The sequence below is a fragment of the Aegilops tauschii genome, chromosome 7 (genome assembly GCF_002575655.3).
Source record: "Aegilops tauschii subsp. strangulata cultivar AL8/78 chromosome 7, Aet v6.0, whole genome shotgun sequence".
NCBI lineage: Eukaryota > Viridiplantae > Streptophyta > Magnoliopsida > Poales > Poaceae > Aegilops > Aegilops tauschii.
In genome coordinates, this window is record NC_053041.3 from 60,172,780 (window position 1) to 60,186,655 (window position 13,876).

The 13,876-nt window shown below is 42.9% G+C and overlaps 1 protein-coding gene across 1 annotated transcript; it reads left to right on the forward strand.

Annotated features, from left to right (window-relative positions):
• The first annotated feature begins 583 nt into the window (after nucleotides 1-583).
• On the forward strand, nucleotides 584-6,323 carry LOC109775813 (thermospermine synthase ACAULIS5). Its single transcript, XM_020334513.4, has 10 exons — nucleotides 584-693; nucleotides 799-1,026; nucleotides 1,147-1,308; nucleotides 4,539-4,641; nucleotides 4,746-4,834; nucleotides 5,110-5,269; nucleotides 5,357-5,432; nucleotides 5,602-5,660; nucleotides 5,778-5,914; nucleotides 5,994-6,323. Exons 2-10 carry the CDS (start codon nucleotides 860-862, stop codon nucleotides 6,076-6,078), a joined length of 1,038 nt encoding a protein of 345 aa, XP_020190102.1. The 5' UTR covers nucleotides 584-693; nucleotides 799-859; the 3' UTR covers nucleotides 6,079-6,323.
• The last annotated feature ends 7,553 nt before the right edge of the window (nucleotides 6,324-13,876 follow it).

Consider the following 13,876-nt stretch of genomic DNA (forward strand, 5'->3'; position numbering starts at 1 on the left):
TGCATAGGAAGTGAGCTAGAGCACCCAAATGCCCTCCCCTCGCCGGCCAGAAAAAACAGAGCACTGTGGAGTGCTGTGCTCCGGCGATGGGATATATATAGGCAACTCATTTGTCCCGGTTCGTGGAAGGAACCGGGACTAAAGCTCTCCATTCTGTCCCGGTTCTAGGCACGAACCGGGACCAATGTATGTGGGCCAGGAGCGAGGACCATTGGTCCTGGTTCGTGCCTAGAACCGGGACAAATGTGTCCAGACGAACCGAGATCAATGCCCACGAGGCCCCGGCCGGCCCCCTGGGCTCACGAACCGGGACGAATTCCCCATGGGTCCCGGTTCGTGCAAAACCGGGATTAATGGGCTGGTCAGGCCCGAACCAAAGCCCTGTTTTCTACTAGTGCGTGTTAATTATGAAAAGGGAGAGTAGTTTGGTGACCCCATAATAAACACCCTAACTAAATTAAGGAAGCTTAGCAATAAAAGGCTACGCACTTATGCATTGAAAGAGGCCAAAATCACGTAGTACTCCTGCTACTACAGTCGCTCACCCCTTGAAAAACACCGCACTCTGCTCTTCTATAAACCCAGTTCATAGCCAGCGGTGAGATAGACTGGACCCTTCGTCAGATCATCACACGGCCCTTGTCTAGTCCAGGACGTCCTCTCCTCACTCGGCAAGAAGGCTAACATATAGGAGTACGTACCTGCAGTTTGTGTGTTAATCATGTCGAGCAGTGCAGAATTTGTACGACGACACCACCGACACACGCACCTAATCTATAAGCACGTGGCCGTTCGCAGGCACACCCAGTGACCCTCAGCTTACGCAGAGCCACCAGTTAACTTCGCTCTTGTCTGCAAGATGTTGGGGGTTGGTGAGATGAACCACGGGCTCGAGGCGAATGGGCACGGCAAGCCGGTGGCCATGGCGAAGCAGCAGCAGCTGCAGCAGAGTGGAGATCACGAGGAGACCCAGTGGTACGAGGAGGAGGTCCATGACGACCTCAAGTTCTGCTACACCTTGAACAGGTACGTAAATCTTGCTAAGCCTCTTTGAGCGGTCATGTGAAATCTCGGCTTCTTTGAGGCGGTCATGGACTAAACAAAGTGATCTGTGTGCAATTTTTTGCTTTCTGTGCTGCTTGAAAGCGTGCTGCACCGAGGGACAAGCAAGTACCAGGAGATTGCCCTGGTTGATACGAAGTGTTTCGGGAAGGCTCTGATAATCGACGGGAAGATGCAGAGCGCGGAGGCCGACGAGTTCATCTACCATGAGTCCTTGATACACCCGCCGCTTCTATTCCATCCCAAGTGAGCAAGCAACCCTTGGCTTCATCAGTTACTCCGGGATCATGTTGGCGCTGGAGATTTTTTTTTTTCGAAAAGGGGGTCTCCCCGGCCTCTGCATCAAAGTGATGCATACGGCCATCTTATTAACGAAAGAAAAGGTTCCAACAAGGTTCGAAAGTCTCCGACAGAAAAGTAATAAAAAGACAGCTCACACAGAGCAAAAGAGGCTGGACACACAGACTAGCCAAGAAAAGACGCCACATCCGGCTGGCTAAATATAGATAGGTAAACTAATTGCCTATCCTATTACATGACCGCCATCCAAACCGGTTGAAGATATCCCGAGCTACCATCTCCCAGCGGATAGATCCAGTAACCAAATGCTCCCTGGCCACCATCGGAGTGAGTAGCGACCATGAACGGATCATGGCCGTGGCTCGGAAAATAACCTGCAAAAAATGAATACGTGATATTCTGTTAAAAACCAAATCATTTCTGCAAGTCCAGATAGTCCACAACAAAGCGCACACTCCAACACGAATATGTCTCGCTAATTCAGGCTCAACCCCAGTGAGCCATGTCCCAAATAACGTGGTGACAGAATTCGGTGGAGTAATATTAAAAGCAATGTGAACCATCCGCCAAAGTACTCTGGCAAGCGGGCAATCAAAAAAGAGATGCTTGATCGTCTCGTCCCGATCACAGAAGCTACACCTCGTAGGTCCTGTCCAATTACGCTTAATCAAGTTATCCTTGGTTAAAATAACCTGTTTATGGACAAACCACATAAACACTTTTATTTTCAAAGGAACTTTGACAGCCCAAACATGCTTGGAGGTAGGAATGGAACTCGAATTAATCACATCAATATACATTGATTTAACCGTGAAAACTCCAGACCTAGTCAGTTTCCAGCGCAATTCATCGGGTTGTTGAGAAAGATGGACATCCATTAGTCTCCGAACTAGACGAAGCCAATCTTCCCAACGATTGCCCACTAACGACCGTCTGAACTGAATATTAAGGGGGTTGGATTGAAACACCGTAGCAACGAACACCTCACGTCGTTGAACAATACGATATAAAGACGGATATTGAATGGCCAAGGGTCTCTCACCGAGCCAAGTATCCTCCCAGAATCGTGTACTAGCGCCGTTACCAATAACAACCTTTGTCCTATTAAACAACGATTGTTTGACTTTCATCAGGCCTTTCCAGAACGGCGAGTTAGTTGGCCTGACAGTGACCTGAGACAAGGACTTTGTCTGTAGGTACTTGCTGCGAAGGATTTGGGCCCACATGGCCTCAGTCTCAAAAGAAAGCTTCCACAGCCACTTGCTAAGAAGGCATCTGTTCTTGACTTCAAGATTCTCAATACCAAGACCCCCTTGGTCTTTCGGTCTACAGATGATATCCCATTTTGCAAGTCTGTATTTTCTTTTAAGATCATCACCTTGCCAAAAGAAACGTGATCGATAAAAGTCCAGTCTTTTCCTAACACCAACTGGGACTTGAAAGAACGATAAGAGAAACATAGGCATACTCGTGAGCACCGAATTAATCAAAATTAGTCGGCCTCCATATGACATGAGCTTGCCCTTCTAGCAACTCAGTTTCTTCTCGAACCGGTCTTCGATGCACTTCCATTCTCTACTGGTCAGCTTTCTATGGTGGATTGGAATACCTAGGTAAGAGAAAGGTAAATCCCCCAAATCGCACCCAAACAATTGCCGGTAAGCTTCCTGTTCGTCTTTGGCTCTACCAAAGCAGAACAGCTCGCTCTTATGAAAGTTAATCTTTAACCCAGTCAATAGTTCGAAAAGGCATAACACCAGCTTCATATTTCTCGCCTTGGCCAGGTCATGCTCCATAAAGATGATTGTATCATCAGCGTACTGAAGGATGGATACACCTCCATCAACCAGATGAGGTACCAAGGCACCCACTTGACCATTCTCCTTAGCCCTTCCTATCAAGATAGCTAACATGTCAACCACAATGTTAAAAAAATAGGGGACATCGGATCTCCTTGTCTTAGGCCTTTATGTGTCTGGAAGTAATGACCAATATTGTCATTCACTTTAATTCCCACACTCCCTTTTTGCGTAAATGATTCAACCTGGCGTCGCCAGGCTGCATCAAAACCTTTCATACGCAATGCCTGTTGGAGAAAGGGCCATTTAACCTTATCGTACGCTTTCTCGAAATCCACCTTGAAAATGACACCACCTAACTTCTTGGAATGGATTTCATGGAGTGTTTCATGGAGAACGACCACCCCTTCAAGGATGTTGCGGTCCGGCATGAAAGCGGTTTGGGAGTGCTGCACCACAAAATGCGCAATCTGTGTGAGCCTATTAGTCCCGACCTTGGTGAAGATTTTAAAACTAACATTGAGAAGGCAGATCGGTCTGAACTGCTCAATTCTCACAGCATCCGTCTTCTTCGGAAGCAGTGTGATAGTGCCAAAGTTCAAGTGAAATAATTGAAGCTGTCCAGAGAACAGATCATGAAACATAGGTAGCAAATCCCCCTTAATAATATGCCAGCACTTTTTGTAGAACTCCGCCGGAAATCCATCCGGTCCGGGAGCCTTATTATTTTTCAACTGTGCTATAGCATCAAACACCTCCTTCTCCAAAAATGGGGCAACCAGAATATCATTTTCAGCTGCCGAGAGTTGAGGCACATCCTCAGTTCTGGACTCTTCGAGAGATACATAATTATCCTCCGGAGGGCCAAACAACTGCCTATAATACTCGGTTATATATGTTTTTAGGTTATCCTGTCCTAAAATAGTGCCCTCATCTTGCTCGAGTTGGAATATTCTCTTCTTTCTGTGCTTACCATTAGCAATCAGATGAAAGAATTGAGTATTCGCGTCCCCTTGGACCACTTTGCGAACCTTAGCCCGCAGAGCCCACTTCAATTCTTCTTCACGGAGAAGTTCTTTTAACCTCTTCTCTGCGTCAGTTTTAACCTGGAGCTCAGCAGGCGTCAAAATCATGGATTCAGCCTTAACATCCAGATTCTGTTTAAGAGAGAGGAGCCTGTCCTTCTCAACCTTATATACCCCACTAAGGTGCTTAGCCCAGCCCCGTGAGAAGCTTCTCAAACTCCTAATTTTATTTTGCCAACGCTCGACCGCAGTCCTACCGCCTACACCCTTCGCCCATTCCCTAGCGATGTTGGCGCTGGAGATATGCGAGCCAGCCAATGCAACCTGGAAATTTCATTTCATTTCACTGCAGCCCGACCACGGTGTACATCATGGGAGGCAGCGAGGGCTCCGCGGCGAGGGAGGCGCTGAGGCACAAGACCGTCCAAAGGGTGGTGATGTGCGACATAGACGAGGTGCGTTGCGTACCACATAACACCAACAGATCGATCACGTCCACAAAACTTGCTGTGGCTCACACATGTAAACACGCCCGTCTACGCGTGCACTACGTCGGCAGGAGGTGGTGCACTTCTGTCGGACGCACCTGAGCGTCAACTGGGAAGCGTTCGCCAGCGACAAGCTCTGCCTCGTCATCAACGATGCCAGGTACTACCTCCATTCTGGTTTATTGGTCCTTATTATATCTTGTGCTAAATTTTGAACAAAATTTAACTAACAAAATATTAATGCATGTCACGAGAGATAATACCATCAAAAACTATGTTCAAACACAAAAAGAATATCATCGAAACTATGTTTAAACACAAATCCAATGATATAATTTTCACCAGGACGGAGGTAGTACTACACTAAACACTACTCACAAAAACCGAATCAATGAGCCAACTGTGTTCACCAACGTTGATTGATGGATGCTGCAGGGCTGAGCTAGAGAAGAGGCGGGAGGAGAAGTTCGACGTGATAGTGGGGGACCTCGCGGATCCCATGGAGGGAGGCCCCTGCTACCAGCTCTACACCAGGTCCTTCTACGAGCAGGTCCTCAAGCCCAGGCTGCACGACGGTGGCATCTTCGTCACACAGGCAAATTCAAGAGCTTTGATTTTGCTACCTGTCGATGGATCTCAGTCAGTTTATTAACTCATGTGCTTGTCTTGTTTGGGGCTACAGGCTGGACCAGCCGGCGTCCTGACGCACAAGGAGGTCTTCTCGTCCATCTACAACACCCTTAGGCACGTCTTCAAGCGTGAGTGCACATCCAATCAAGTTCTCTACTACTTATTTTTCGAAACATTAAGGTCTCTACTTATGAACCACACATGTCTTGGCTCGTCTTGTTCTCCACGATGTATGGATACATAGGATGATTAATTCCAACTAACTAGGTCGCTGGACCTGCCTGGTTTTGATCACAGATGTGAAAGCATACACTGCCCATGTGCCATCCTTCGCTGACACCTGGGGCTGGGTCATGGTAGGCAGCACCTTGTCAATTAATTTGGATCTGATAGTACAAGCACTGTTATCATATTATGCAGTGGAGAGTAGTGATCCATGTGCTTCTGTCTTGTTGACAACATGCATTATGTAGGCATCAGATCACCCCTTCACGCTCACCGCCCAGCAGATCAACGAGAGGATCACGGACAGGATCGACGGCGAGCTGTCGTACCTCGACGGGGAGACCCTTATTTCTTCAACCACTCTCAACAAGACCGTCTTCCACTCGTCAGTCACCGCCTCCTCTTGCTCTCCACTAGTACTACTCTTGGGGCACAAACAGATAACATGGACTTAAAACATGCAGGCTATTGAATGAGACGCATGTGTACGCGGAGGATGACGCGAGGTTCGTCCACGGACATGGGACTGGGAGGGCAGGCCATGCTTAACTGCACGGGAACCCTCCGTCCTGAAGCCACCGGCCGGGACGGTCATATATATGCATGGGAAAACAAGGGGAGAAAGCAAGTGCAAATTGATAGGAGCAATCTATCTATCTATCTATCTATTATTATATACTTAAAACAAGAATCAAATAAGCCATCACGTTTGTCCACATATGCTAATATTGTTTACGCCGTTTGATTAGGAAAATAACGGCTAAGATTTAAAGGTTTTCACGTAACGTCTAAAACATATGTACCGGTAGTATTGAACCTTCATGTTGTCACGTTATATCCATACAATAGGCATAGGACCTTTTGGAAGAAAGAGAAAAAAAATAGCAATAGGAAAGACATCAAGTAATCTGGACGTGATGAAGACATCAAGTAATCTGGACGTGATGGCCTAGGAGAGCAAATCATGCATGACCATGTACGTACACATGTATTGTACAGAAATTAAAATATTATCTTTTTAAACAAGGAGACTATATACTTTAAATACAATAAAATATAGTGCCATACTTAGATGCGTGCTTGTTAAGGATTCCTCATGCACACGTATACAAACCGGAGACATGTTTTACTCGGATCTGAAAACGGCAAGAAAATATGAGATGATGTCATCTCCTGCATCGTCATCGATCGGGCCTTAATAGCATTAAAAAAAATGTCCGGCCTTATATAGCATTAAAAATTGGATGCGACCTGATGCATTGCCGCTCCGTTAGGAAACAATACCAAGTATACACACATATAAAAGAATGCCCACAAGTCCCACTGGATTACCTTTTTTTGCCCGGTCTCGCCACATCACATTTAAACCTTATCATGCTGAGTCAGATTAATATTTACATATTTTTGCACTGAGGCGAGTCATATCAATATGATATATACTATCTTCAATAGCTAAGCGGGCAGAAGAAATAGTCATCCAAATTGGCTAAATTACCTCAATTAACTACAAATATTTAATATTTAAATTCAACTATTTGTCAAAGTGTCTCAAAAAGTTATATTTCAAAATATAGACAACAGAGGTTGTTCAAAACTGCAATATAGAAAGCTAAATATCATATCAGTATGAAACTCTATAATTTTATGTTACTGACCAAATAACTATCGGTTACCCGTTCTCACACATAAAACATATGAATAGTCTTTTAATGACATCATTTCACATAGACATGTATTAGATTAATGTGGATATGTGAGGGTGACAAATGATAGAGATTAATAGATAAAAATGATAATCTACCCACACAATTGTGCGGGTCACTTTGTTAATTATAAGCAAGTCCAACTTATAACTACTGGTAATATAAACCAATGCGAGATCAACTGTTGTATCCGGGACATATCAGACAGTCAAGAGAACGAATACAAGCAATCCAATTGTGAAGACAGATAGTGAAGAGCTAGAAGTTTGGGGTCATGTAAGAATCGTTGTAGTATCAAAGTTATGACATCACTGACAAAATAATGATTTGACTGCTCCGGTTCTAAGCCTCAATCGACCTGTATGATTTAGATAAACAGTACATGCTCAAAATTAAAATTAATGAGATTACTATGTAATTTACACACTTCATAGTAGCTAAATTCCATATGATATTTAATTAAATAAATCTAAAACCAAAGTGTTGAAAAGAAACATTTAAAAGTAACACATTGATTCCATCTGAGATCATCCAACAATTACTAATGCCAACTATCAATATTGGATGCATGATATGTCAACATGGACAAACTACTTAGATGTATCAAACTGCATGGGTCAAGTGGCATAGGAATAGGCGTCAACATAAGTTGGACAAGACAAATCAAATTAAGCTTCAATTTGCGGTTACTAACAACGTTCATGGCCACCGTCCAGAAAAGTCAATGCATTTGTAGATTTGCAGAAGTTAGAATATAAGCATAAACAAAAGCGTCATTTCAATGCACGCATTACATCGGGTAAGACCACCATAATAGAAATAGATGGATCATCCGATATATATTTTTTTGAATGAAAATTTGCAGGAGACACTCTGAAATATATTAAAAAGTAACCTAAGATACTGTCCATGGCACACATGGCCAGGAAAATAATAAGAATCATAGGCATGATACAAAAATTAATCATCTGTAATAATCGCTCGGAGATAATTCACTAAAGAAAAAGGATGACAAAAAGCTGATTGGTGGAAAATTAAGTTTGGCTAAAAGAAGCAAGATAGAGATAATGTTATTATTTTAAGAAATATTTTGCAAGCGACAACTGGTATCAAGTAATATTTGATAAGACATTTTAGGTGTGCGAAAGAAATATAAATGAATGTAAAATAGCTTAGAAACAAAAAATATCTATATCATGGTTGTGAGAGTATAAGAGAGCTAGCCGCGCAAATGCGCGGGACACACTACTAGTTCAAATTAAAACTGTCAAGATGAAGTTCTTTCGTGTTTGTTTCCTATGAGAACGATGACAATAAAAGAATTATATTATGCCGAGTTTCATCCATCAATTGCAGAGTGTGTCCAATTGGATATCCCAGTGGATTGCTTCCTCATATCCCTGGCTAATAAGGTAGTGCAAGAAAAAAATGTTGAACAAGGGTTTGTAGTTCGTCGGTAGATCCCCCGGTGTCTATATAAACCGGAGGGGTTAGTTCGGAAAGGATATATTCATTACCATAGTCAAACAGGTCAGACTTCTAGGGTTTAGCCATTACGATCTCGTGATAGATAAACTCTTGTAAACACTCATATTCATCAAGATCAATCAAGCAGGAAGTAGGGTATTACCTCCATAGAGAGGGCCCGAACCTGGGTAAACATCGTGTCCCCCGTCTCCTGTTACCATCGACCTTAGACGCACAGTTCGGGACCCCCTACCCAAGATCCGCCGGTTTTGACACCGACACCCCCTCCACCCATTTCAGACCGTAATCAAGAGGAAGATAACTGTTCTGAGGGGGATTCAGAAGCAGAAGACCACTCCTATTTACCCCATGAGGTCTTCGCTCTAACTTGGCATGCTGATGTTGGTAATATCATGCATATGGTGCCTTCCATTGCTTACTGTATACATCAAAGATGTCATCTGCTTAGTTTAGACATGCTTTGTGTCAATGCCATCTGTTTAGTTTCTTTATCGTATATGTGAATCATGCAATGTCATCTTGTTTAGCCAGGCATCATATATGTGAATTTTGTAATGCCACCCTGGTTAGCCAGTCATCTTATATGTGAATTATATCATGACATTATTATTTTTATTACGTGTTAAATTTGTCAACAATTTTAGTACATTCAATTACTCTTCCTGTGCAGCAGCCATTCGACACGGTCATGGAAAAATCTGGAGTGGAAACTAGGTTTTCGGAGCAGACAATGCTATCTGACGAAGTGCATGTCTTGCTGGTTACAGATAGCTCCTCAGAGGAGGATTCTGAGACAGATGACCAGTCCTATTCCCCCCCGAGGTGCATGCTCTAACTTGACAGGGTTATGTTGCTCATATCGTGCGTATGGTATCTTGCATTGCTATGTCATTTGCTTAGTTTAGACATGATTTGTGTGAATGCCACCTGTTTAGTGTCTAATTACCATATATGTGAATTATGCAATGCCATCTTGTTGCAAGACATTATATATGTGAATTATGCAATGCTATCTTGTTGCAAGGCATTATATATGTGAATTATGCAATGCCATGCTATCGACAATGTTTGCATATTCAACTGCTCTTCCTATGCATCAGCCATTTGAATTGGTGATCGAGAAATCTGGAGTGAAAACAAGGTCTTCAGAGCAGACAATGCTACCTGCTGAAGCAGATATCTTGCTGGTTGCAGATAGCTCTTTAGAGGAGGATTCAGAGGCAGATGACCAGTCCTATTATCCCCCTGAGGTGTATGCTCAAACTTGGCAGGGTTATATTACTCATATCATGCATATGTTGTATTGCAATGCTTAGTTTTTACATCATATACACGATATTGAATGCCATCTCCTTAGTTGACACATCATATATGCAATTGCCCTCTGCTCACTTCCTTAGTATATAAATCATATATTTGAATTATATCATGCCATGATGTTTACATAGACAGCAATTATCTGAATTATGGCATGCCAACCCATTTTCTAAAGACGTAATATAGTTATATCATCTCATCCTGTTTACATAGTCATCATATTTTGAATTATGTCATTCTATCTGTGAATTATATCATGCCATCATGTTTCCATCGACGGCATGTTTGTGATTTATGGCATGCCAACCACTTTAATAGACACATCGTATATTATATCATGTCATCCTGTTTACATAGTCATCATATTTTGAAGTATGTCATTCTATCCTGTTTAGTTAGCCATCATACATGTGAAATTGTGTCATGCTATCCTGTTTAATTAGCCATCATATATTTGAAATTATGTCCTGCTATTCTGTTTGGTTAGACAACATAAATGTGAATTATTTCATGGCCTGTTTTCTTCCCTATTATTCATTGCACCTGTCTATCTTACAATGTCTGTACATTCAATTACTTTTTTTGTTTATCAGCCATTTCAATTGGAGGGGGTGATGGCAGTATCTGTGGGAGTAAAAACACGGTCTTCAGAAAAGATCGTGCTACCTGTCGATGGAGATAGAACCACGGTTGTACTTGCCCAAGAACCAGCCCCAGCACACATAACCCAGACTCACGCAGATTCTAACCCTACCCAGTTGGACAGAGAACCAGCTACACCCCTTCTAACCCCAACCCCAGCAGATAGTAACCCAGTTACCGTTGACACAGCACCGTCTTCACCACAGAGCACCCAAACACGATGAGTTAGTAAGGCAACTGCAGTGCCCAAAACACGAGGACCACCACTCCGAACCCCAAGTCAACGCTTAAAGAAGAAGAAGAATTGTTCTCAGGTGAGGTTCCGTAGCTATGGTTCATACTACTTTGCTCTTGCATCACTGTATTTACTCATACCAACTAATTTCAAATTTGAAGGATGCAATTGAAACTCCAATGGTGCAACAGGTATGTTTTAAACCTGTTTCTTTAACGTGTTTGCTGTTGTAACTTGCTCTATGTTGATTTTAGTTTCAATTGAATAAACAGTTATGTTCTCATGCCATGCACATTACAAGTGTTGCTATTGATGTGTAGTTTCCCACACTTATATTCTGTCTATGCTGCTTTGTCTTAAATACATATGATTCGAACTGTATCAATCTTGATTTGGCAACATAAACTAGAATGATATAGACCATACAGTGACCATACTACATAGATATATGTTTGTTTCATGCTGCTATCCTGTCCAGCTTACTACTGAACTGGTTTACCAAAGTGAGTTTCATATACTACATTGTAAACCTGTGATGTGTTTGTTTGTTTGTCTTTCAGAACGTGGATAAAATATTGGAGAAGAGTACCCCGTTATGCAATGGTAAAGGAAGTAATGGAGATAAGGTTCAAGATAGTGAGACATCCCTGTTATTCTCCAAGAAAGCTGATAAAAACTATATTAAAGACACTGAGACAACCCCAAAGTCCTGTCTTGATGTAGTGTTCGACTTACTGGCTACTACTGCTGGCACCAGCTCTTCGAACTCGCTGCCTGAATCAGTTCGGCTTCTTGAGTCTCAAGTTCAACTTGAAAGACATCGATCAGATGTTATGCGACAGGAAGCCGAAGGACTGAGGAAGTTCCTCCAGAATTCAGATGCATTCTTTCTGGTGCAATAGCAACTGCTGGAGGATTTAAGCGCCAAACAAGAGAAAGTTAATAAGCTTGCTAAGCATCTTGCCAGCATTATGGGTACCCAGGATATTGTTTCTTGAGCTCTTCTGAAGTGGTTTCAGTTCTGGACTTGTTTTGTTGCGGAATTTATTTGCTGCTTTGTTCCCTATATTTGCACTTGTGGCAAACTTTGATGCCCAGTGGATGTAATATGTGTAATAGCCGTGATAGCCTAGCATAAGTTGTTTGCTTATTTGTTTTCTTATTGTCTAGTTTATTTGTTTTCTTGTAGTCAGTGCAGTTCTTTTTCCGCGGTTTGCTAGTGGCCGCAATAACCTATTTTTTAAAACTAGGCCACATTAACAATGGGCTACATATTTACTGTAGTTAACATGGGCCTCCTACGGGCCGTAGAAACAATGGGACTTCTAAGGGCCGTAGAAACAATGGGCCTTCTACGGGGCGTAGACACAATGGGCCTTCTACGGGCCGTATGATCGGTTGGCCAAACATGGGCCAATAACAGACCACATTATGGCCGTAAATGGGCTAGAGTTGAAATCGTCCGTTCATGGGCCGACCATAATGGGCCGTTGTTAATCGGTCGTATTTGATGACGCTATGAAAACGGCCCAACGTATTAACGGGCCACAAACGGGCCGACTGTAACCACGGGTTGTATTTGGCCCACAAGCAGAAAATGACAGTAACGGGCCGAAAGTAAACGAATGCTAGAAATGAGCCCAAGAATAAATGGGCCCTGAGAAGGCCAAAAGATAACATGGGATGGAAACGGCCCAACGGAATAATGGGCCGTTAATGGGTATAAAGTGATACATTGTTCATTATGGGCCAGTTTTACCACGGGTCGTTAATGGGCCGAGGGTTACTAAGGGCCTCATATGGGCCAAAAGACGCCATGGGCCATACATGGGCCGGAAGTTAAAACGGGCTGGAATTATATTGGACAGCCCAGATGATGCTACTGGGCCTAATTCGGATAGGCCGTAAACGGGCCCTGGGTTAGCGGGCTGTAAATGGGCTATATGCGAACAGGTCGTTAACAGGCTTGCCGTGGGCCGGCCCGCCACCTTTTGACCAAGTCAAACGGGCCGGCCTTTTCACAGGAATGGGCCTCTGTTGGGTCGTGCCACGTGTTGACGTATCATAGGCGCTTTGGGTCCAATGAGTGGATGACATCTGTCCCAACGGTGAGCCGACACGTGTTTCCTCCAGCCAATGATGAATTTACGCGTGGAGAATGCCCATTGGTCAAGGTTGTTAACGTGTTATTGGATCCAAAACTGGACCCGATAGCTTAACAGCGTTCCTTTATGGTGGATGCCACGTGTCGGTCACCCTTGACGAAAGCACTTCTGTGACGCGCGATTTATCGTCATGGAAGTGGACACTTCCGTGATGATAATTTTGGTAATGTCATGGAACACTTCTACGACAGCACAGGTATGACTATCTTGATTTTGTCATAAATTTGTCATGGATGTACATGCATGACAGAAAACGTGACCTACTGTGACAAACACGTATCATCACGGAAGGGTATTTTTTTTGTAGTGCTTGTAATCGTGTGCAAGTTATATAATAAAGTTTAGTTTGAGTTTTTGCTTTCTATACTTCCATGTTGCAAATAAAGAAAAGAAATAAGAAAGAAAAAGAGAAAGGAAATAAATAAAAGAAAGGAAATAAATCAATAGATCATATACTAATCCTATGGTAGGAGATGGCACCACATAAGGAAAATTATAAGTAGGAAATTTTATTAGAGATTGACAAACATAGCATTAGTCAATGATGCAACTCATGAAAGAATTAATAAGGGAAGAGAAGATTCACATATAAATATACTATCCTAGAAACCTCTTGTGATTGTGAGCCCTCATCAAAATATTATATGCCAAAATTGTTGACGCTGGACAAGGAAGATAACTTAATGGTTTATGTTTGTTTATATTCACATAGAAGTCATATTGTCATAGATCCTTCAACCTGTGGTGCTTGCCCCCTATCTTTGCTATCCAAAAATTCCGCACTAATTAAGTAGAGA